The sequence below is a fragment of the Dryobates pubescens genome, chromosome 38 (assembly GCF_014839835.1).
Source record: "Dryobates pubescens isolate bDryPub1 chromosome 38, bDryPub1.pri, whole genome shotgun sequence".
Lineage (NCBI taxonomy): Eukaryota > Metazoa > Chordata > Aves > Piciformes > Picidae > Dryobates > Dryobates pubescens.
In genome coordinates this window covers 176,385-199,137 of record NC_071649.1, presented here as the reverse complement: position 1 = coordinate 199,137, position 22,753 = coordinate 176,385, and the positions used below count along the sequence as shown (strand labels likewise).

Sequence of the window (22,753 nt, the reverse complement as noted above, 5' to 3'; positions counted from 1 at the left end):
TTCTCCCCGCCCCTCCTCACGGATTGGGCGGCGGCCCCCGGGCAGGTGCCGGTGCGCGGCGGGGACGCGGTACGAGCTGTCGCCTCTGCCTCCTCCCCGCCCTGCCGGACGCGCCACCGGGCGCTGCTGCGGTGCCGGCAGCAGCAGCAGCAGGAGACGCGGCAGCAGCGGCTGCGGGCTCTTCACTCGCGCCGGCGCGGGGCACCTGTGCCCAGCGGCTTCGCTCAAGTGGCGACTGCCTGGGGACCGGCGTGGAGCGGCGACAGCAGCACCTCTGCATGAGCGACGGGGAGCAGCCGCTGCCGCCGGTGCCCCTGCCCGTGCCCCGAAGTTACTGCCCGCCTGCCATTTTGGTGCAGCCCTCGCCTTTGGCCGGCGGTGAGTACAGCCGGCGACGCTGCGGGTTGAGACGAGTCGTGGGCTGCGGTAGGGCCGCGGCAGCGTCCCGTCGGGAACGGCGGCCGGGGCTCGGTTAAGTGCAGGTCCCCTCCTCAGCCCCACTTGTAAGGGATGTCGGTCCGTTCCCGCGGTCGCTGGTGGCCGGGGGTGGGGGGGGAGTCGCCTCCTACCGCGGCGTGTAGGTGCGAGGTGAGGCCGGAGCTCTCCTCCGCGGCGACCTCCGGTAGTAGGGGGACACAGGACAACGGCGACACGCGACGGCTTCTTTTAATTGCCGGCTAGGCGTCTGGAGAGCTCCCAGGCTTCCTGCTGACGGCGTGGTTCCTGGAGCGCTGTCGCTGCAATGCATTAGCATTATTGCTGTCACTGCAATGCATTGTTATTGTTATTATTGCCGTTATGATTGTTATTGCTGTTATTAGACTGCTTCGATCAACTTCCCTCCCAGCTCCGAGAGGCTTTGGGCATGGCGTTGTGCCTGTCCCCTTTCCACAGGAGCATCCCGCCGCTCAGTGTGTTGTAATTTGTGCCTCAGACAGAAGCAGCGTGCATTTGCCTAGTATCAAGGTCAGTTTATTGTAACCGCTGAGGAAAATTACCATATGGCTCCGGCTGGCTTTTCCTAGGGAATCTAATTAAGCAGGAGCGTGTGTTGTGCTGGGGTTCGTGCAGTGTTTTAGGTGAACGTAGCTAAATTAGATTGCAGAAAGCCTTGGAGCGTATGCGCGTCCCTCCTCGAGCATGTTTGCAGGGGTATTGACTGTATCAGTCAATCTGTTTTGGCACATGGTAGGGTTTGCCTTCGACCCTACCATTTTACTGCTCCCTGCATTCCTGAAAATGTGGGCAGCTGCCTTGCCTTGGAGCCTGGAGTTTGTTAGAATAGGCACGGCAAGGATTTTGGCTGTAAAGGCTTCTGCTCATTCCTCTGAGAACCCTTTTCTGAAAGGCTAGAGAGAGAAAGGGGGAGAAGTTAGTTTAGTTCTTGCATTGGCAGGCATTTTTTTCTGGCTCGGAGTGACCTGTCGTCAGCCTGGAAAGGTTTTTATGGTTGATAATTAACGGTGATAGCGGTTCCCTTTGAACTGCATTGAGACCGCTGACTGCCCCTGCAGCTGAGCGTCAAACCTTAATGTTTGCTGCTTGTTTCTAGCTACAGCAAGGGAGCAGAGCTGGGTGAAAAGCAGAAGGTGCCGTAGCTTGTATGTAATCTCTCAGGCTGCTGCCTCACCCATCGCTGCTCAGGTACTGGATTGTGTCAGAGCATTTGTGCCTCTGCATTATGCCCAAGCATCCAAAAATACACTTGGTGCTTCTGTGGCTTTGCTGTGGAATTTGTCAGGTAACTTGCATAGTGCATCTAGCAATTACAAACAGGAGAGTATCATTGTTAGCAGCTCGGAGACATGAGCTGGCAGTGAGACCTCCCAGAACTCACTTGCACCCCAGTAGCTGACACTGGGGGGAAAAGTACTTTCAAAAACCCAAAACAACAGTGGCCCCTGCACCAGGAATTGCATCTTGGACCTGCTGCTGATTCAGCTGATGCAATATTGTCCTTTCAGACAGGTGAATGCTTTTAAGCAGAGTGTCTTCATCTTCATTAGTGCTGTCTAGGAACGATACAAGATAAGAAAGCAAAGCCCAAAACTTTATTTTCCTGAGCTGGTTTCCTGCTTCCACCCTAACCTGCTGAATACAGCTTGAGCATGCTACCCTTGATTGCTAACCCAGGCTTTTTGGATTGTGTAGGCTGTACCCAACTGTATAAAAACAGCAGGAATTCACCCTTCTCACTGAAATAGTTGTGGCAAACAGAGTGCTTGAAGAACTTAAACAAAGGAAAACAAAGTCCCCAGCCTATGCCTGGGTGATGCTGAAGCAAAGCAGTATCTGCTGACTGCGCTGGTAAACAGTGCATCTGTGTGACACTTGACTGCTCTGTCTGGCTGCCAGTATTAGCACACCCCACTGCTAGCAGACTGGAAACTGCTGTTTGGCAATGTAAGCCACCTTACTTACCTAGGTCCTGGGAAGCTGGACAAGAGAGGGACTTTTCATAAGGGTGTCTAGCAGTAGGACAAAGGGGTGGTGGTTTGAAGCTGAGGGTTAGACTGGAGCTTAGGAAGAAGTAGTTCTTCAGTAGGAGGGTGGTGAGACTCTGGAATAGGCTGCCCAGGGAGGTTCTGGATGCCTCCCCCCTGGGGGTGTTGAAGGTCAGGTTGGATGAGGCCTTGAACAGCTGAGTCTAGTTGAGAGGTGTCTCTGTCCATCATGGGGAGGTTGGAGGAGATGATCTCTGAGGTCCCTTCCAACCTAAGCCATTCCATGATCTGGAGCCCTCAACACAGCAAGGACATGGACCTGATAGAGCAGGTCCAGAGGAAGCCCACGAAAATGACCAGGGGGCTGGAGCAGCTCTGCTACAAGGAACAGGCTGAGGGAGCTGGAGTTGTTCAGTCTGGAGAAGAGAGGGCTCCAGGAAGACCTAATAGCAGCCTTCCAGTACCTGAAGGGGGTTACAAGAAGGGACTGTTTGCAAAGGCCTGTAAGGATGGGACAAGGAGCAGTGGTTTGGAATTAGAGAAGGGCAGATTTAGATTGGATGTTAATAACAAGCTCTTTGCCATGAGGGTGGTGGAACACTGGAACATGTTGCCCAGGGAGGTGGTTGAAGCCCCATCCCTGGAGATACTCAAGGTCAGGCTTGGCAGGGCTCTGAGCAACCTGATCTAGTGGAAGATGTCCCTGCTCACTAATAAAGCTTTGCATGCAGAGGCTCATTCAGCCTTTGCATGCATTGCTTTATTAATTTTCCTTTTAGATCCAGAGTCTTAGAGATATTAAAGGCTTACCCATGAACCACTGACAGCCTTAAAACAAACCACCCCCAGGGTTCTTACATGCAGAGATTTATAGCAGTTTACTTTCAAAGGAAGCTTATTGGACTTTAGGAAAGAGGAAGGTAAAGGCTATGTTTCAGTGTGGGGCAAAGCACCCCATGCTGCTGCTTGAAGTACCAGAGAAACTTGACCTTTATCTACAGTAAGGAAAAGTAAAGGTAAAGGAAACAAGACCTCTTGCTACTTTCTGTTGCCTGTATGCTTCATTTACCTATTCATCAATTGATGATCAATTTATGATCAACTGATAATCCTAAAGGAAAGACTAATACCTATGTTTTTGGGTATTACTATGCATTAGTTGCTTTAAGATAAAAAAAGCATTGCCATAGGAAATTAATTTTGCATTCTTCAAGGCAAAGTTCTCATAGAATCCTGGAATGGTCTGGGTTGAATGGGACCTCCGAAGGTCATCTAGTCCAAACCCCTCTGCAGTAAAATCAAATACCACCTACTCAAGTGGAGAAGCTGACTGCTGTGGAGGTTAATCTTGAAGATGAGACAATTCCAGTGGCATTGTCTCAGGCTAACTCACAGTAAGCACTGCAGTAGTCTTCTTGAGTTCTGCTGGTGCTGACTGGCAGGCAAGAAAGGAACCTGAACCTATCCTGCTGAAGACCTAAGCTCAAGTTCTACCATGCAGCAGTTCCAGAAATATTTCCCTTCTAGACTCTTCCTTGCAATGTGTGCTGCTTGTTGATGGAGAAGAATCAATGGAGAAGTAACATAATTCAGCCATAGTTTCTGGATCAAGTCTGTTTAAAGGGTGCTGAGATAATTTGCTGTAGAAAATGAAATGCAGTCTCTACTTGTAGTAGCACTGTAAAGTGTAGAGCCCCTTTCAAAGGTGATTACAAGCTGTGGCATTCCCATGAAATGTTTAGAGATTTTTTATTAATGAAACAGTTCCTTCTCCTGAAACCCTCACCTGCCTCCATGTAGAGTAATCATAGAATCAACAAGGTTGGAAAAGACCTCAGATCATCAAGTCCAACCTATCACCTAATACCTAACACCTCATGGCAACTGAACCATGGCTCCAAGTGCCACATCCAATCCTTTTTTGAACACCTCCAGGGATGGTGACTCCACCACCTCCCTGGGCAGCACATCCCAATGGCCAATCTCTCGTTCTATGAAGAACTTCCTCCTAACATCCAGCCTAAACCTTCCCTGGCACAGCTTGAGACTGTGTCCTCTTGTTCTGATGCTGGTTGCCTGGGAGAATAGACCAACCCCCACCTGGCTACAACCTCCCTTCAGGTAGTTGTAGACAGCAATAAGGTCTCCCCTAAGCCTCCTCTTCTCCAGGCTTAGCAACCCCAGCTCTCTCAGCCTTTCCTCACAGGGCTGTGGCTCCAGACCTCTCCCCAGCCTCGTTGCCCTTCTCTGGACACGTTCAAGGGTCTCAATGTCCTTCTTAAATTGAGAGGCCCAGAACTGGGCACAGGACTCAAGGTGTGGCCTAACCAGTGCTGAGTCCAGGGCAGAATGACTTCCCTGCTGGCCACACTATTCCTGATGCAGGCCAGGATGCCATTTGCCTTCTTGGCCTCCTGGGCACACTGCTGGCTCATGTTCAGCCTGTTATCAGTCAGTAGCCCTAGGTCCCTTTCTGGCTGTCTGCTCTGCAGCCACTCTGTCTCCAGTCTGTGGCTCTGCTGCTGTAAACCAGCTGTCTGTTCTTGGAGGAAGATGGAACATAATCTGGTGTTTTCTTTCTGGAAAGGAAAGAAAGCAAAACTTGTTCACAACTCCAGGAGTGAATTTGCTGTTCTGCTCTTGCAATTAAGGAGTTTTATCTCTTCTGAAGCTAACATGAGAAGGGCTGCTTTGCTTATTGGTCATTGCTTCTGATAGAGAAGGTCATTCTAATGTGGTTTTCTTCTGTCCCTTTTGGGCTTGGATGAACAGATTGTAGTGTCACAGGGCAATCCAAACAGAAAAGTGCTGGTTTGTGCCATTAGCGTTAATTGCTGCAGCATGGATGTTCAGCACATGATTTAAGTGCTCTTGACAGAGATGCAGCTCACACTGTCCTGAAATACTTCAAAGTGCAGAGTGTTCCTGGTTTTCTAACCATTGCTAATTGTGTAAGGCATTGATTGCACTTTTCCCTCTATGAGAGAACTGATCCCTCTGCCCTTTTGTGGTCATCCCCAGGAATACTTGGTGGACATTCCTGGAAGTTATCCCAATGCTTGCATCTAGCTGTTGTAAGTGCTTTGACATTTGACAGCCCCTGAGGTGGACTTGCGTTAAACAATAGTTGATTGACACTAGGTTTTTAAGTTGAAAGAGCTTTTGGGAGGATTCTGAAAGGTATGATCTGATGATGCTGGATTTGACAGTCTCAGCTGGGCTTGATCTAAAACCTAGCGCCAAAAATTGGCTGTGTGTTAATCACCATAAGCATGGAAGTCAGGGGTTGAGTCATAAATGGGGGGGAAAGGGAAAATGCCAACCAACAATTCACCTCTAGAGCAAGATCAGCCTGATGATTCTACTCAACTCACCACCCCCTAAGATTGTGCTTTTAGCTGAGGGGGAATTGGGGGGGTGGGGGGTGGAGAGGGCAGAAATTGATCCTGAGGGCTGTTGTAATGCATACTGGAAAGCTAAAAACTGGGAGAAGCTAATGTAGAGGACTTGAAACAGAAGTTTTCTTGGTTAAGTTGATGTTCTTCACATAGGCTCATCGAAGGAGCGTGCTGTTTCAGTGTCCTTGTAACATTACCTCAGTCTTCAAGACTGGGCCCTGGTAGAGGCAACTGCATTATTAAAAATTAGTAATAAAAAATTAATAAGGTACAGAGAAGGCCTGGCTGGTTCCTAAAGATGGTGGCTTAATTTGATCCAGTTGATCAAATAGAATAATAGAATCAACCAGGTTGGAAGAGACCTCCAAGATCATCCAGTCCAACCTATCACCCAGCCCTATCCAATCCACTAGACCATGGCACTGCCTCATCCAGTCTCTTGAAGATCTCCAGAGGTGGCGACCCCACCACCTCCCTGGGCAGCCCACCCTAATTGCAAATCACTCTCTCTGTGAAGAACTTCCTCCTAATGTCCAGCCTGAACCTCCCCTTGGCACAGCTTGAGACTCTGTCCCCTATTTCTGTTGGTGGTTGCCTGGGAGAACAGACCGACCCCCATCTGGCTACAACCTCCCTTGGGACCTCAAAAGGTGCCTGTGCTGGCTGGCTGATTTTCTAAACCTGCAAGAGGATGATTTCCTTTGTTTCCCTGATTTCAACTGAAGGAGCTGTGAGGCTGCTCCAGTTTGGATCCAAATAGAAGTAAAGCAGCAGTCGAAACCTGACAGTGAAGCTGGCCTTTGACCTCCAGAAAGCATCTGACTGTATCTTGTGCTTGGGTGTCAGGGTTCCTTGTTTGTACAAACTTGGGATCCAGAACTTCAGGCTTGTGTTTCTTGGCTGGGGCTCAGGTGGTCTCCATGTTGTGCCATGTCAATATTGAAAAAGAGGTAACCAAGCTTGGGTCCAGAGCAGAGCACAGTGCTGAGTAGGTCCCAGTGTCAACAAACCAATCCATTAACTCCCTGCTTGATAGACTAACCTGGCTCCTAGTTTGGCTTTCAGAGACTTTCTGCACAGCCCTGGCTTGGTTTCATTCTTCTTTTATATCACTTGTCTAAGCAGTTCAAAGACCACCTGCTTCCAAACCTCTTCTTCCCATGCATGGGGCATAGGCTGTGTGTTGACCAGATATGAAGAGAATAGAATAGAATTAACCAGGTTGGAAAAGACCTTCAAGATCATTGAATCCAACCTATCACCCAACACTATCTAATCAACTAAACCATGGCACTAAGTTCCCCATCCAGTCTCTTCTTTAACACTTCCAGTGATGGTGACTCCATAACCTCCCTGGGCAGCAAATTCCAGTGGCCAGTCTCTCTTGCTGGGAAGAACTTTCTCCTCACATCCAGCCTAAACCTCCCCTGGTACAGCTTGAGACTGTGTTCTGGTGCTGGTTGCCTGGGAGAAGAGACCAACCCCCACCTGACTACAACCTCCCTTCAGGTAGTTGTAGAGAGCAATGAGGTCTTCCCTGAGCCTCCTCTTCTCCAGGCTAAGCACCCCCGGCTCCCTCAGCCTCTCCTCACAGGGCTGTGCTCCAAATGGCTCAGCACTAAGTGGCAGTGAAATGGGACCTCCGGCTGTACAATTGTCATCCTTTTTTTTGTTGTGTCCTTGCTTGTTCCAGCCTAGATCCAGGTTAGAAGCACTCTATAGGTGTCAGAGGGACTGGGGAAGGCACAGTCTTGGGAGAATTGGTTTTTGTTTTGTTTTTGTTTATTTACTTGCTAATCTGCTAAACCCAGTAATTTGCAGTGGGGCTTTGTGTCTGTGGTTTGAATTAGCAGTGATTTGCTGTATGAAATTTGTTCTCACATCTGGCAGCTCTAGAGGATACTGCCTCATCGTGGCAGCTGCCATTGGGAGCATTCTCTTCACCTCTAAAAATAGATATTTTATTTTTTTGTCAGTCTCTGTCCTAGCCCTGCAGGAAGATTCTCTCAGTCAATGGCTAGTTCTTGGATTAAATTTAAGGAGAAGCTGCTGAGTGGTATTTAGCAAGAAGGATGCAGGATATCAATTGGTGCAACATATGTTGAGGGCTGGAAAAAAAAATCCATCTGATTGTGTAGTGTTTTAAGCATGTCTGTGCTGTGTTTGCATAGTGGTTGGATTTGACATTATGGATGTTTTGGTAGCAGTCAAGCAATCCACTCAACTGTTTCCTTTCGTAGCTTGCATGGGTTGATCACAATACAGCTTTCAAGTTACAACGCCATACATAATTTCTCAGAGCTCTTTTGGCTCTGGTGTTGAAAGGAAAAATCAAGTTTCTATGCAGATGTAAAATGTGTTGTGCTTTCAGAGCTGTTGGAGGCCTTACAAAAGCTTCAATTCTTCTCTCAGTGTTTTCTTCCCCAGATTGGTACAGGAGTAACTCAGATGAGAAGCCATAGCGCTACTTGATGCAATGCATCTTGACCTTGCAAGAGTTGTCTTGGTGGACCTCTGTTTTCTTGGTAGGCTTGTTGAATTTGGTCTGCAGGATGCTCCTGTCCACCTGTTACTAGAAATAGTGACTGCTGTGGTACTGGGGAGGAAATGTCACTGGTTGTGCAGCTTATGTGGTCATGGACCTTCTCTATTGTTCAATTTCTTCAGGCCATACAAGATGTTGGCATCTGAAGGAGGAATCTGCACAGAAACATCCTGAGTTGTGTTCTCTTCTATGCTCCTCCACAGGGAGGGAGATCATTAGAGCCTTCCCAGGCTTGACACAAAGTTGAATCTGAGTCTTTTTCTGGGTGCATTCATTGAGTGTCACACAGACAAAGTGAGGGCTCCCTCCTCTGCCTCATCACGTGAGACAGAAACTGCCATCAATTCTCTGAGAGAAGGATTTGCCATTTCTTTCATCTCCCTTCAAGCTGCAGAGCTCGTCTGAGGCATATTGATTGGGAAAAGCCAAGAATATGGCTTGTGAGGTCACATCTGGAGTACTGTGCCTAGGCCTGGGCTCCCCAGTTCAAGAGAGACGTGGAACTACTGGAAAGGAGTCCAGAAGATGCTGAGGGCACTGGAACATCTCACTTAAGAGGAAAAGCTGAGAGATCTGGGGCTGATTAGTCTGAGAAGCCTGAGAGGTGATCTGATCATTGCTATCAATATCTAAAGGCTAGGGGTCAAGGAGATAAGGCCAGAGTCTTTTCAGTGGTGTCCAGTGATAGGGCAAGGGACAACAGCACAAAGTGGAACTCGGGAAGCTCTGTCTGAACATGGGAAAAAACTGAGGATGACGGAGCAGCGGGGCAGGCTGCCCAGAGGGGTTGTGGAGTCTCCTTCTCTAGAGACACTCAGGAATTCTGTGTAACCTGCTCTGGGTGACCCTACTTTAGCAGGGTCTTTGGACTGGATGATCCCCAGAGCTCCCTTCTGACCTCTATAACTCAGTCGTTCAGTGTAGCACGGCACAGGTGGTGAATATATTTTTGCAGTGCTCGCTCTCAAGCTAATGCTGAAGAGAGGAGGAATACAGATGAGCTTTTTGTTCAGTATTTTGTCATGTTGGCTCAAGCTGAGTGTGAAGACTGATTTGCTTTGGGCTTGGATGGGAGGGTGGAAGCAGGAACTTGCCTCCTTTGAAATAGAATACATAGAATACATAGAATAAACCAGGTTGGAAGAGACCTTCAAGATCATCGCGTCCAACCCATCAACCAATCCAACACCGCCCAAGCAACTAACCCACGGCACCAAGCACCCTGTCAAGTCTTCTCCTAAAAACCTCCAGTGATGGCGACTCCACCACCTCCCCAGGCAGCCCATTCCAATGTGCAATCACTCTTTCTGTATAGAACTTTTTTCTAACATCCAGCCTGAACCTCCCCTGGCGCAGCCTGAGACTGTGTCCTCTTGTTCTGGTACTGCTTGCCTGGGAGAAGAGACCAACATCCGTCTGTCTACAACCTCCCTTCAGGTAGTTGTAGAGAGTAATAAGGTCACCCCTGAGTCTCCTCTTCTCCAGGCTAAGCAACCCCAGCTCCCTCAGCCTCTCCTCGTAGGGCTTATGTTCCAAACCCCTCACCAACTTTGTTGCTCTTCTCTGGACTCGTTCCAGCAAGTCAACCTCCTTCCTAAACTGAGGGGCCCAGAACTGGACACAGTACTCGAGGTGCGGCCTAACCAGTGCAGTGTACAGGGGCAGAATGACCTCCCTGCTCCTTTCTGTGGTTGTCTCTGTGCAGGCAGCCTGGGTATGTGACAGCAGTGAGCTCTGAGCCCCACTTTGCAGGTCAAGCATCCAAAGGGAGGCCCTTGAAGTCTCCTGCTTCTGGAGATGCAAATTTCTGATTGGGTTGGATGATTCTGGGATTGGTTGCATGTCCTGAATGCACATGCTGACTTCACCCCAGACCTGTGCTCATTCACCTTGGGGTTGGTTAAGTGTCCATTGCAGTAATGAGCTGCTTTTCATGCTCTAGATTGAAGGCAGGTGGAAGAGAGGCCAATCATGCAAGAGACAATTGCATGCCAGTGCACTGCCACTCCAGTTTTGTGTGTTTTCCCCAAGCTGTCTTTCTCCTTTCAGGAAGAGTAACAGTCAGTCTCTCACAGTCAGAATACTGACAGATCCATCCTCTCTAGATGTTCTTCCATAAGACAGTTGCTGCTAAATAAAGAAGAGAGAGCTAAACATGATTTGCCTAAATTCAGCATAAATGATGGAAGATGAGACTGAAGTAAAATGAAAGTTCACAGTGACTGGAAAGCAGTGAAATCTGTGCTACCAGTACATGCCAGATGCCCCATGATCTTCAGCAGCTCCAGGGCCAAATTCTGGCTAAGCTTTTCCTCTAGGAGTTCCTGGTTATCGGTGGAGAGAGGGGTTTTTTCTGGTCAGTGAATTTGGCTGTTGTATTATTTGCTGAATTTCCACTTGGATTTGTGTATCAGCTGTAGGCCTAATATATAGCTACAAAATTGCCATAATTTCTTATTAAGAATCTTTTTATTACGACATGTCAAACATAGATGAGAGAAATTAAGGCCTCCAGTGTAATCTTCAATATTTTCTGTAAAAATAATTGTTTGTGGTTTTTTTTTCTTCTATATAAATAAAATAGCTTCTGGGGTTTTTTTTAAGAAATGGTTTCATAGTCTTCCATCCTGCCTCAGAATAGAATAGAATTAACCAGGTTGGAAAAGACCTTTCAGATCATCAAGTCCAACCTATCACCCAACACCATCTGATCAACTAAACCATGGCACCAAGTGCCTCAGCCAGGCTCTTGCTAAACTCCTCCAGGGATGGGGACTCCACCACCTCCCTGGGCAGCACATTCCAATGGCCAATCTCTCTTTCTGGGAAGAGCTTCTTCCTAACCTCCAGCCTAAACCTCCCCTGCTGCAGCTTGAGACTGTGTCCTCTTGTTCTGATGCTGGTTGCCTGGGAGAAGAGAGCAATCCCCACCTGGCTACAACCTCCCTTCAGGGAGTTGTAGAGAGCAATGAGGTCTCCCCTGAGCCTCCTCTTCTCCAGGCTAAGCAACCCCAGCTCCCTCAGCCTCTCCTCACAGGGCTGTGCTCCAGACCCCTCCCCAGCTTTGTTGCACTTCTCTGGACACCTTCCAGCAACTCAACATCTTTCCTAAACTGAGGAGCCCAGTTCCATCCTTAGATTTTTAGATGCAGTTATTTGGAAGTAAAATACTTCAGTGGAGCTCTTCTGCAATTTCATGTTTGGAAATCAAAATAATGTAAAACATAGAATGAAGATGTCTGTGAAACTCCTCTTTATTTCCTAAGTAGATTAAAAATGAAAACCACACAGCAATGACCTTTGATCTTTTTAAGGTTTTACACTTTCCTCCATTTTTATTATGTCCTGGCACTGTTCTGTGTAAGAAACACACCCAGTTATGGCAATATCTTGGATGAATAAGGAACATCTCTCCCAGAAGGAACCAAATTAAACCCTGCTGCTTCCCCCCGCCACCAGTGAAACAAACCTTACTGTGCTCAGGAACTTGCAAGTCCAAGGCTGAAAGGAAGAGATTTTATGCTTTGGTTATGGGCCAGGAAATATGTGCAAGAAATCTCAGTTAAAATCAGTGTGGGTACAAAGAACAACATCCTCTCAGACCTTGTGGTCTTGCATCTCATTGAAAATGTGTCACACCAGATACAAGTCCTCATGCTGCAGTCAGTTGGGCTGTGCTCAATTTCTCATCTGAAGAGGTAGCTTTGTGTTTCCAATGAGTCTATTTTCCCACTTGTGTTTTGTGTGTGTGTAGCATTACTTAATTTCCAATGAAAAGGGAAGAAGAGTATCAGCAGTGTTGTTCACTGCAGCTTTTAGACTTTCTTGGACTTTAAAAAAAGACCAAGAAATTTGTGACCACTGTTAATTGTGCCTCATTCTAGACATAATGCTGTGCTAGCTGTACTAGAAATGACTTTGGGCAGTAATGTTCTTTAAATGCTGTCTTTTGGTGAAAGTCTGTTTAAAGTCTACTGGGGAGGCTAAACTTGACACAGCACTCCAGGTCACAGGATGTTAGGCATTGGAAGGGATCTCCCCCCCTGCCAGAGCAGGATCACATCCAGATGGGTCTTGAAAGTCTCCAGCGAAGACAACTCCACAGCCTCTCTGGGCAGCCTGTTCCAGTGCTCTGTGACTCTCACAGTGAAGAAGTTCCTCCTCCTATTAAGATGAATATTGAGACACTTGAACATGTCCAGAGAAGGGCAGCGAGGCTGGGGAGGACTCTGGAGCACAGCCCTGTGAGGAGAGGCTGAGGGCGCTGGGGTTGCTTAGCCTGGAGAAGAGGAGGCTCAGGGGAGACTTTATTGCTGTCTACAACTACCTGAAGGGAGGTTGTAGCCAGGTGAGGGTTGGTCTCTTCTCCCAGGCACCCAGCACCAGAACAAGAGGACACAGTCTCAAGCTGCAGCAGGGGAGGTTTAGGCTGGATGTTAGGAAGAAGTTCTTCACACAAAGAGAGGCTGGCCATTGGAATGTGCTGCCCAGGGAGATGGTGGAGTCACTGTCACTGGAGGTGTTCAAAAAAGGATTGGACATGGCACTTGAAGCCATGGTTTAGCTAGTCATGAGGTGTTGGGTGACAGGTTGGACTTGATCTCTGAGGTCTTCTCCAACCTTACTGATTCTATGATTTCGTAGCTACAGCATGGGGCTGAGATACGTGTTGTACAATATGCTCAGTGTGACTGCTTGCATAATTAACTTTATAATGTGGCTCTCTGTTGAGCAGGCAATCTGCTTGAAGTGGTAGTTGGTGCTTTTTAAAAACAGAAGAAAAGAAAACTTTGTGGGCTTTCTTCCCACCCTCCTGTAATGCTAATCTGCTGAGACTGCAAGCCCAGACAGCTTAGCCATCATATGAGTGACTAGGAAATGTACTCCTTGCCCTCATTTCTGATGTTGATGCTCTTGTCCACTTTAAAATTCAGAAGCATTGCTTGCAGTTCTTGAAAAGCATTTCTTTTGCTCCCTGTTCCATGAGGGGTGTGTGTGTTTGCTTTACTGTTTTTCTGTTGTGTTTGGGGTTTGTGTTTGTTTTGTTTGTGTGGGTTTTTGTTTGGGGGTTTTTGTGTGGTTGGTTTGTTTTTGGATGATTGGGGTTTTTTATGTATGTGGTTTTGGTGTTTGGATTTTTTTTTTTTAAAGCTTGAATTCAAGAAATGTTTTTCATGGAATCAAAGAATGGCTCAGGTTGGAAGGGACCTCAGAGATTATCTCCTCCAACCTCCTCACCATGGGCAGGGAGACCTCTCAACTAGACTCAGCTGCTGAAGGCCTCATCCAGCCTGACCTTCAACACCCCTAGGGAGGAGGCTGACACAGCCTCCCCGGGCAGCCTATTCCAGAGTCTCACCACCCTCGGACTGAAGAGCTTCTTCTTAATCTCCAGTCTAACCCTGCTCTCCCTCAGCTTCAAACCATTCCCCCTTGTCCTGTCTCTAGACACCCTCATGAAAAGTCCCTCTGCCCCCTTCCTGTAGGATCCCTTCAGGTACTGGAAGGCAGCTCTAAGGTTCCCAGAGAGTCTTCTCTTCTCCAGGCTGAACACCCCCAGCTCCCTCAGCCTATCCTCATAGCAGAGGTGCTCCAGCCCTTGGCTCATCTTTGTGGCCTCCTCTGGGCTCACTCCAACAGCTCTGTGCTCTTCTGCTATGGTAGTTTTAATTAGATTTTAAAGCAGTCTGTAAGAAGTATGAAGATGAGAGCATTAGTCAAAGGATACCCAATCATGTATGAAGCCAGCCTGGGCTTTCCTGCTACAGGCTGTTAATTTGTCAAGCAAAATTTTCTTCCAGGGAATGATTTTCCTTGTAATGTCTCTCCCTGGAAGCTCAAACTTTGTATTCAGTTTGAGATTTTATCAGCGAAGTGTTGCTCTTGAAGGCAAACATCTGAACAGCCTTATACAAGTTATTTCAGTTGAGGCCAGAAGGGATTTTAAAATCAACCAAGTAAATAAAATGAAATAATTTCTCAAGCTGAATTTAATTTGGTTGATTTTTTTCAATTATTATTTGGTTGATTTTTTTCAATTCTTATTTGGTTGAGTTTTAATTATTATTATTTGGGTGATTGTTGTTTATTTGGTTGAATTTTTATTTTGGTTTATTATTGGGTTGATTTTTTTTGTTGTTGTTTTCTTTTTTTTTGGTTGGTTTATTATTTGGTTGATTTTGGTTTTGGTTGGTTTATTATTTGGTTGATTTTGGTTTTGGTTGGTTTATTATTTGGTTGATTTTGGTTTTGGTTGGTTTATTATTTGGTTGATTTTGGTTTTGGTTGGTTTATTATTTGGTTGATTTTGGTTTTGGTTGGTTTATTATTTGGTTGATTTTGGTTTTGGTTGGTTTATTATTTGGTTGATTTTGGTTTTGGTTGGTTTATTATTTGGTTGATTTTGGTTTTGGTTGGTTTATTATTTGGTTGATTTTGGTTTTGGTTGGTTTATTATTTGGTTGATTTTTTTTTTTGGTGGGCTGGTTTGTGTTGTGGTTGGGTTGGTTATTGGGCTGGTTTGTGTTGTGGTTGGGTTGGTTATTGGGCTGGTTTGTGTTGTGGTTGGTTTCTTAAAATAATTTGGCTGACTTTGGTTGATTTTTTTTTTTTATTTGGTTGATTTTCCTTTTTTAAATTGATTTGGTTGATAGATGGATTTTCTTTTCATTTTGGCTTATTTCACTGATGCTTTTAAAAAATGAAACCTGTTCCATTTCCTCTAGAGGATTTGCCATTGTGTGTTTCCAGAATGCTTAAGGCATATCTACTGGGAAAAAAAAAAAAGACAACCCATCTGAAGACTGTCTATAAATATTTATCAACTGCTGTGATAGTCCCAGCTTGGAGATGCTTTAATAATGTAATGAAAAATTATTTCTTGGGGAAAACCACATGAGTCCCTTAGAGGCTAATGTAATATTGGAATGCAGCTAGAGAGTCTTTTATAGGTTAATAAACCACATGAAACCCCAAAGTGAAAGTCACTGATGATTTTTAAGCCTTATGTATACTTGACATTAATTCTCTGCCAACCCTAAAAAATAAATCAGCAGTAGGTGGGCTGCCCATTTACCCTTGGATTTGGGGGTAAATTTCCCCCCTTCTAATACAAGCTCAATACAAGACCTGGGGCTTTTTACTCTGCAGAAGAGAAGACTTGGAGGGGATTTAATAAATGTTTATAAATATCTGAGGGTCAGGAGGGAGGAGGGGACAGGCTCTGCTCAGTTGCTCCCTGTGATAGGACAAGGTGCAGTGGGTGTAAGCTGCAGCACAGGAGGTTCCACCTCAACACAAGGGGGAACTTCTTCACTGTGAGGGTCACAGAGCACTGGAACAGGCTGTCCAGGGAGGTTGTGGAGCCTCCTTCTCTGGAAACTTTCAAGGCCTGTCTGGATGTGTTCCTGTGTGACCTGAGATAGATTGTATGGCCCTGCTCTGGCAGGGGGGTTGGACTCAATGATCTCTTTGGGTCCTTTCCAACCCCTGACATCCTGTGATCAACAGCAGTGACTGAATCAAAGGGGTGATTTTCTTTACCAATGGACCACAGACTGTAGATTTGAGCAACAACAACAAAAGTATTAATTTTCACAAAGCTTCCACAAACATTGTGCTGAAGATCTGAAGGGAGAACTTACTGTGACAGCACTAATTGCATTGAGTTGTTAACTTGGTGCTCAAGAACAACCAGAGTGGCATCTTTGATCTCTGAGTATCTTCATCATTCGTTGTCTCAGGCAACTGGAGCCCTGCTATGGAGGTGTCTCTACTGGCTCCAGCAACTGCTTAAAATAGTTTAATTTCCTTTTAGTTGATATCCTGTGTTCCTCCCATGAAGTGTATGCATGTGAAAAAAGTTAGCTGGAAAAGAGCTGCTTACTTCCCTGCGGATGTGGCTTTCCTGTGGGGAAGCCCTTCTGTGCTTTTGGAAGGTCAGAGAAGCCTTTGCACTGAAGTGCTGTGCGTGGGAACAGATGAACAGATAATAGAGTCATAGACTGGGCTGGGTTGGAAGGGACCTTTAAAGGTCAACTAGTCTGCCCCCCTGCAGTGAGGGACATCTTCGGGCTCCTCAGAGCCTTATTCAAGCTGATCTGGAATGTTTCCAGGTTCTTCTAAGCACCTCTCTGTGCAACCTGTTCCAATGTTTCATTACACTCATTGTAACAAATTTCTTACCTAGTCTGAATCTCCCCCGCTTTAGCTTAAAACCGTCACCCCTTGTCCTATTGGAACAGTCCCTGCTGAAGTGATCATCCCCATTTTCTGAGTGGTCCCCACTAAGTACACAAGGCCACAATTAAGGTCTTCCTGGAGTCTTCTCGGGGTTGAACAATCCCAACTCTCTCAGCTTGCCCTCCCAGGAGAAATATTCCAGGTTTCTATCAGGTATCCCAAAGCCTGAAATGAAGAATGTGTCCCACTACATTGCATGTTCTGAGGATGAGGCCTTGAGCAGCTGAGTCTAGTTGAGGTGTCCCTGCCCATGGTGGGGGGGTTGGAGTAGATGATCCCTGAGGTCCCTTCCAACCTAAGCCATTCAATGAGTAGTTTAACATATTTCTTGTTGAGGGCACCACGGAGGTTTCCCCTCAGCACTATTTAATATCTCAAATAATTTATCATTTGCATTTCTTTTTACATTGGAGGTGATTGCTTCTGGTGCATGGAACTTGGAGAAATAATTCAGGAATTAATCATCCAAGTTATCCCAGGGGAGGGTTAGGTTGGACATCTGGGAAAATTTCTTTACTGAAATAGTTGTCAAGCCCTGGAATAGGCTGCTCAGGGAAGTGGCGGAGTCACCATCCCTGCAGGGGTTTGAAAGAGATGTAGATGTGGTGCTAAAGGACATGATTTAGTGATGACCTGGCTGTGCTGGGTTAGGTTCTTGACAGCCTTTTCCAACCTAAATGATTATCAGTTGGACTTGATGATCTTAAAGGTCACTTGCAGCTGAAACAATTCTATGTTCATATGATTTCCTTATCTTATTTCTACAAGAAAGCTGGGGAGGGACTTTGGAGGATGTCAGGGAGTGATAGGACTGGGGGGAATGGAACAAAACTAGAAATGGGTGGATTGGGATTGGATGTTAGGAAGAAGTTCTTCCCCAGGAGGGTGGTGAGACACTGGCACAGGTTGCCCAGGGAAGTGGTAGAAGTCTCGTGCCTGGATGTTTTGAAGGCCAGGCTGGATGTGGTTGTGAGCAAGCTGCTGTAGTGTGAGGTGTCCCTGCCCATGGCAGGGGGGTTGGAACTGGCTGATCCTTGAGGTCCCTTCCAACCCTAACAATTCTATGATTCTATGATCTGAAGTTTATGCCAGCATCTTTGTATTGAGCAAATGTCCCTTTGATTCCAACACACTGGGGAAAAAAATACCAGAACTTTCAATTTATTTTGCCTTTTTTTTTCCTCCTCTCTGTTTCTAATTGCAGACATTCCTCATAGCTACACATACCCAGGACAGAGTCCATAATGGGGAGAAAACTAGATCTTTCTGGCTTGACTGATGAAGAAGCAGAGCATGTGCTCCAGGTAGTTCAGCGAGATTTCAGCCTCCGGAAGAAAGAAGAAGAAAGGCTGAGGTAAGAAGAAGGAAAAGATGGTTAGAAATACTGCTCTCTGGATTCTCACAACTGGTTTGGGGGAGACACCAGAGAACAGAGCTTATTGTGGTGTTCTGTGCGCTAATCATTGCTCTCACAAAGGTAGCAAACAACCACACTTTACCACATCAATCCAATTATGAAGTACTAATGCATTTTGTTTTGGTGTTTAATCTATCCTGGCCTTAACCAAAACAATCATCTCTTATGGCTGACACCTTCAATTTTGCTTTGCTAGCAGAAACTGAAGAGTTAAGTGATTATACCACAAGAAATGAGGTTTAACTTCATAGAATCAATAAGGTTGGAAAACACCTCAGAGATAAGTCCAACCTGTCACCCAACATCTCACGAGTAAATGATGGCTTCAAGTGCCACATCCAATCCCTTTTTGAACACCTTCATGGACGGTGACTCTACCACCACCCTGGGCAGCACATTCCAGTGGCCAATTACTCATTGTGAAGAACATTCTCCTCACCTCCAGCCTAATCATTCCTGATAAATCTTTTTAAGGTTCTAAAGTTCAATGGAGGCTAACATATCAATGTCTTTTGTGGCATTGGAGTTGTTAGCTGTTAATTTATTTTTCCATCCTCTGCAAACAAAGTGATTTAACGTGTGAAGAAAAGACCATGCTGCTCATAAGCATTTTCTGCTGCAAAGCTGCTTTGAATCTCTCTGCACTGAGAATTTGTAGCAGTGGTTCTCTAACTGAAGTCCTTTATTTTTGCCTTCCCCCCTACCTTTAGGCTGCTGTTTCGAGACAGGCTGCTCTTGTGGAGGGAAAAGAAACAATAAATAATTACTTGGCTAAAAATAGTAAGATAACCATATGTAAATAGTAAGTGATTAGTGTGGCTGTATGTTATGCCTTACTCCTTCACATCAGTTCAATTTCCTATCCTTTTTTTTTCCCCCTGCTTTGGCTCTCAGCCTGCTATCAGATTAATAATATTTACTGTCCTTTGTACTTGTTCACCCCTAATCTCGCTGCTTTGATTATGTGTTGGTTCTGTTCTCTGGCAGCAGTGATATGTTTTTATTTACTCCAACATCAGTGTAATCATCCAGAGGTACCGAGGCTCAAGTCATAACAGAGCTTTTGTTTCCTGGGAATCAGCTCAAGTAGGGAAACCAGGCAGCTGTGGTGTGGCTGGGGCAGTGATGAGTTTGTGTGCTCAGGGCTGGGCTGTGGTGGCGCAGACTTGTGTGCATCACCTCTGCCTCAGCGGCTTGCAGGTTGTCTCTGGGCTGCTGGCTGGAGAGCAGCCAGGCAGAAAGGGACCTGGGGGTACTGGTTGACAGTAGGCTGAACATGAGCCAGCAGTGTGCCCAGGAGGCCAAGAAGGCCAGTGGCATCCTGGCCTGCATCAGGAATAGTGTGGCCAGCAGGAGCAGGGAAGTCATTCTGCCCTGTGCTCAGCACTGGTTAGGCCACACCTTGAGTCCTGTGTCCAGTTCTGGGCTCCTCAGTTTAAGAAGGACATTGAGACACTTGAATGTGTCCAGAGAAGGGCAACAAAGCTGGGGAGGGGTCTGGAGCACAGCCCTGGGAGGAGAGGCTGAGGGAGCTGGGGTTGCTTAGCCTGGAGAAGAGGAGGCTCAGGGGAGACCTTCTTGCTCTCTCTAACTACCTGAAGGAAGGCTTTGGTGGTCTCTTCCAACTCCTAACATCCTGTGAGCACATTAATTACTTCATGTAGTAGTAGAATAGAATAGACCAGGTTGGAAGAGACCTTCAAGACCATCGTGTCCAACCTATCATCCCACACCACCCAACCAACTAAACCACGCAACCAAGCACCCCATCAAGTCTCCTCCTGAACACCTCCAGTGATGGTGACTCCACCACCTCCTCGGGCAGCCCATTCCAATGAGCAATCACTCTCTCTGTGTAAAACTTCCTCCTAACCTCCAGCCTAAACCTCCCCTGGCACAGCCTGAGACTGTGTTCTCTTGTTCTGGTACTGGTTGCCTGGGAGAAGAGACCAACCTCTGCCTGTCTACAACCTCCCTTCAGGTAGTTGTAGACAGCATAAGGTCACCCCTGAGTCTCCTCTTCACCAGGCTAAGCAACCCCAGCTCCCTCAGCCTCTCCTCATAGGGCTTGTGTTCCAAGCCCCTCACCAACTTTGTAATGTGGGAGTCTATAGGAACAGCACAAGGGCAGTGCTGGCAGTTGACTGCCACCCATAGGCAGAAACATCACCGTGGTTTGCCTGATGCTGTGTCTCTCATAGCTAGGTTGGTGTCTGTTGGCTTTGCAGTCTTTAGGCAGTTGAATTTTCCATTGTGGTGCAGGCAAACTGCAGCGATTCATGATCAGATCTCCAGCAGTGCCTTGTTTGCAGAAGTGATATGTCTGTGCTCACTGGGGGGCCCTCTCAGCTCTGGGTGTTCTAATTTTCTCATGGTAAGGGGCTAGTAGAGCTTTGTGTAGAAGATGATGAAACGTTTTCAATTAAGAGAGTTGCTTTTGCTGCTTTTTTCCTTCCACTTCCTTTTGTGTCTCAGCCCACTGCAGCATAAGCAGACTTGTGAAGAGGCTTCTCAAGAAACAAATTCTTGTACCTGACAAAGCCCAGAAACCAGTTTGATGCTCTCTCTTGTCAGACACTACACTTGTCTCAAGTGTATTTACAGTCCATGTTATGGGTCTTGTAGCAGATAAAATATTAAACTCCTTCCAAACTCTGTTAATCGAAATATTGTCTGTGTGACTCGTATCGAATGGGCAAAGTGCCATGCTTTGGGTAGCTCTCTGTTGGTTCTCTGTATCAGTTCTTGTGCTTCCTTCCTGTATCAAATACCTTAAAACAAACACAGGCCAGACAAACAAGCCCTGTCTGTCTTCCCTCCTCACCTCCAAACAAAGTCATCTTAAAGCTGTTTTCCTAGTGAGGAGGGAATGGGAGATCAGTCTCCTCCTCACAAGCCTCAGAGTTCCAACAGCTGAACTTCTGATCAGTACCTTGCCTTCCACTCTGAACGGTGTGAAGAGAGATAGAAATAGAATAGAATCCTGTCCTATCCCCTGGACTCAGCACTGGTTAGGCCACACGTTGAGTCCTGTGTCCAGTTCTGGGCTCCTCAGTTTAGGAAAGATGTTGGCTTGCTGGAAGGTGTCCAGAGAAGGGCAACAAAGCTGGGGAGGGGTCTGGAGCACAGCCCTGTGAGGAGAGGCTGAGGGAGCTGGGGTTGCTCAGCCTGGAGAAGAGAAGACTCAGGGGAGACCTCATTGCTGTCTACAGCTCCCTGAAGGGAGGTTATAGCCAGGTGGGGGTTGGTCTCTTCTCCCAGGCAACCAGCACCAGAACAAGAGGACACAGTCTCAAGCTGTGCCAGGGGAGGTTTAGGCTGGAGGTGAGGAGAAAGTTCTTCCCAGCAAGAGAGATTGGCCATTGGAATGTGCTGCCCAGGGAGGTGGTGGAGTCACCATCACTGGAGATGTTTAGGAAGAGCCTGGCTGAGGCACTTGGTGCCATGGTTTAGTTGATTAGATGGTGTTGGGTGATAGGCTGGACTCCATGATCTCAAAGGTCTTTTCCAACTTGGTCTGGTCCATTCTATTCCTGTTCATTACTCTGATTATTTTGTAGCAGGTAGGCATCATTCTCTCATGTGTCTGCTCATGAACTCCTCAAAGCATCCAGGGCTAACAAAACCATTTCACATAAGGGAACTTCTCATCAGGGTGTCTAGCAATAAATAGGACAAGGGGGAATGGTTTGAAGCTGAGGGAGAGCAGGGTTAGACTGGATCTTGGGAAGAAGTTCTTTAGCAGGAGGGTGGTGAGTCTCTGGAGGTTGTGGCTGCCTCCTCCCTGGGGGTGTTGAAGGCCAGGCTGGATGAGGCCTTGAGCAGCTGAGTCTAGTTGAGCGGTGTCCTTGCCCATGGCATGGAGGTTGAAGTAGATGGTCTCCAAGGTCCCTTCCAGCCTAAGCCATTCTAGGATTCTATGTTGTCTGGCTGCTGCTTTGGCTTATAAAAAAAGATTGAAACCTGCAGGGCAGTATAGCTTCTTCCTGGACATAAGCATTCATTAACAAAATTAAGAGCAGGCCATCTTATAGGTTATTACCAATTTTGTTATAATGTTCCAGGATGTGAAGAAACCTGCTCCTAGTTCCCACAGGGTGTCAGGGTTGAGAGCTGTCACTAAGTTGTTCTGGGTACCAGGTGCTTCACACTGTTACTGCATAGCCCTCTCTCAGCGCAGTGCTTCAGATACCATGACCTGGGTGTAGGGCTCAGGGATAAGTTGCTTATAAAAAAAAATAGTGACCTGGATGAATGCTGCATGAAAGCTGATAGTTAATGGTTGGGTTTGCTGCTGAGTCAGTAAGGATGCACTTGAAAACACATTTGCAAACTGTTACTTGTCACTAATTTCATGAAATGTTGATTCAAGCCTGCTGCTTGCTGTCAGATAATGATGTTTAGGGTTAGATGAGGAGACAGATATCTCAGCAGTGATGCACTTCATCTGCAGTGCAACAGTCTTGTGGCCAGCAGGTGGAGAGGGTTGATTCTGCCCCTCTGCTCTGCCCTGGTGACACCCCAACTGCAGTGCTGTTGTCCAGCTCTAGAGTTCTAAGCACAGGAAGAACATGGACCTGCTAGAGCAGATCCAGAGAAGTACGATGGGATGATAGGTTAGACTTGGTGATCTCAAAGGTCTTTTCCAACCTATTCTATTCTATTAACACTAAACTGTGTCCCTAAGTGCCAGGTTCACACGCTGCTT

General features: G+C 46.7%; 1 protein-coding gene across 1 annotated transcript in view; it reads left to right on the top strand.

The window, feature by feature from the left end:
* Positions 1-291: 291 nt before the first annotated feature.
* Positions 292-22,753, top strand: part of MYRIP (myosin VIIA and Rab interacting protein) — a 148,689-nt gene continuing 126,227 nt past the window's right edge. The window contains 2 exon segments of the mRNA XM_054177164.1: positions 292-378; positions 17,833-17,982. Of these exon segments, the coding sequence (XP_054033139.1) occupies positions 17,873-17,982 (110 nt within the window). The 5' untranslated portion in view covers positions 292-378; positions 17,833-17,872.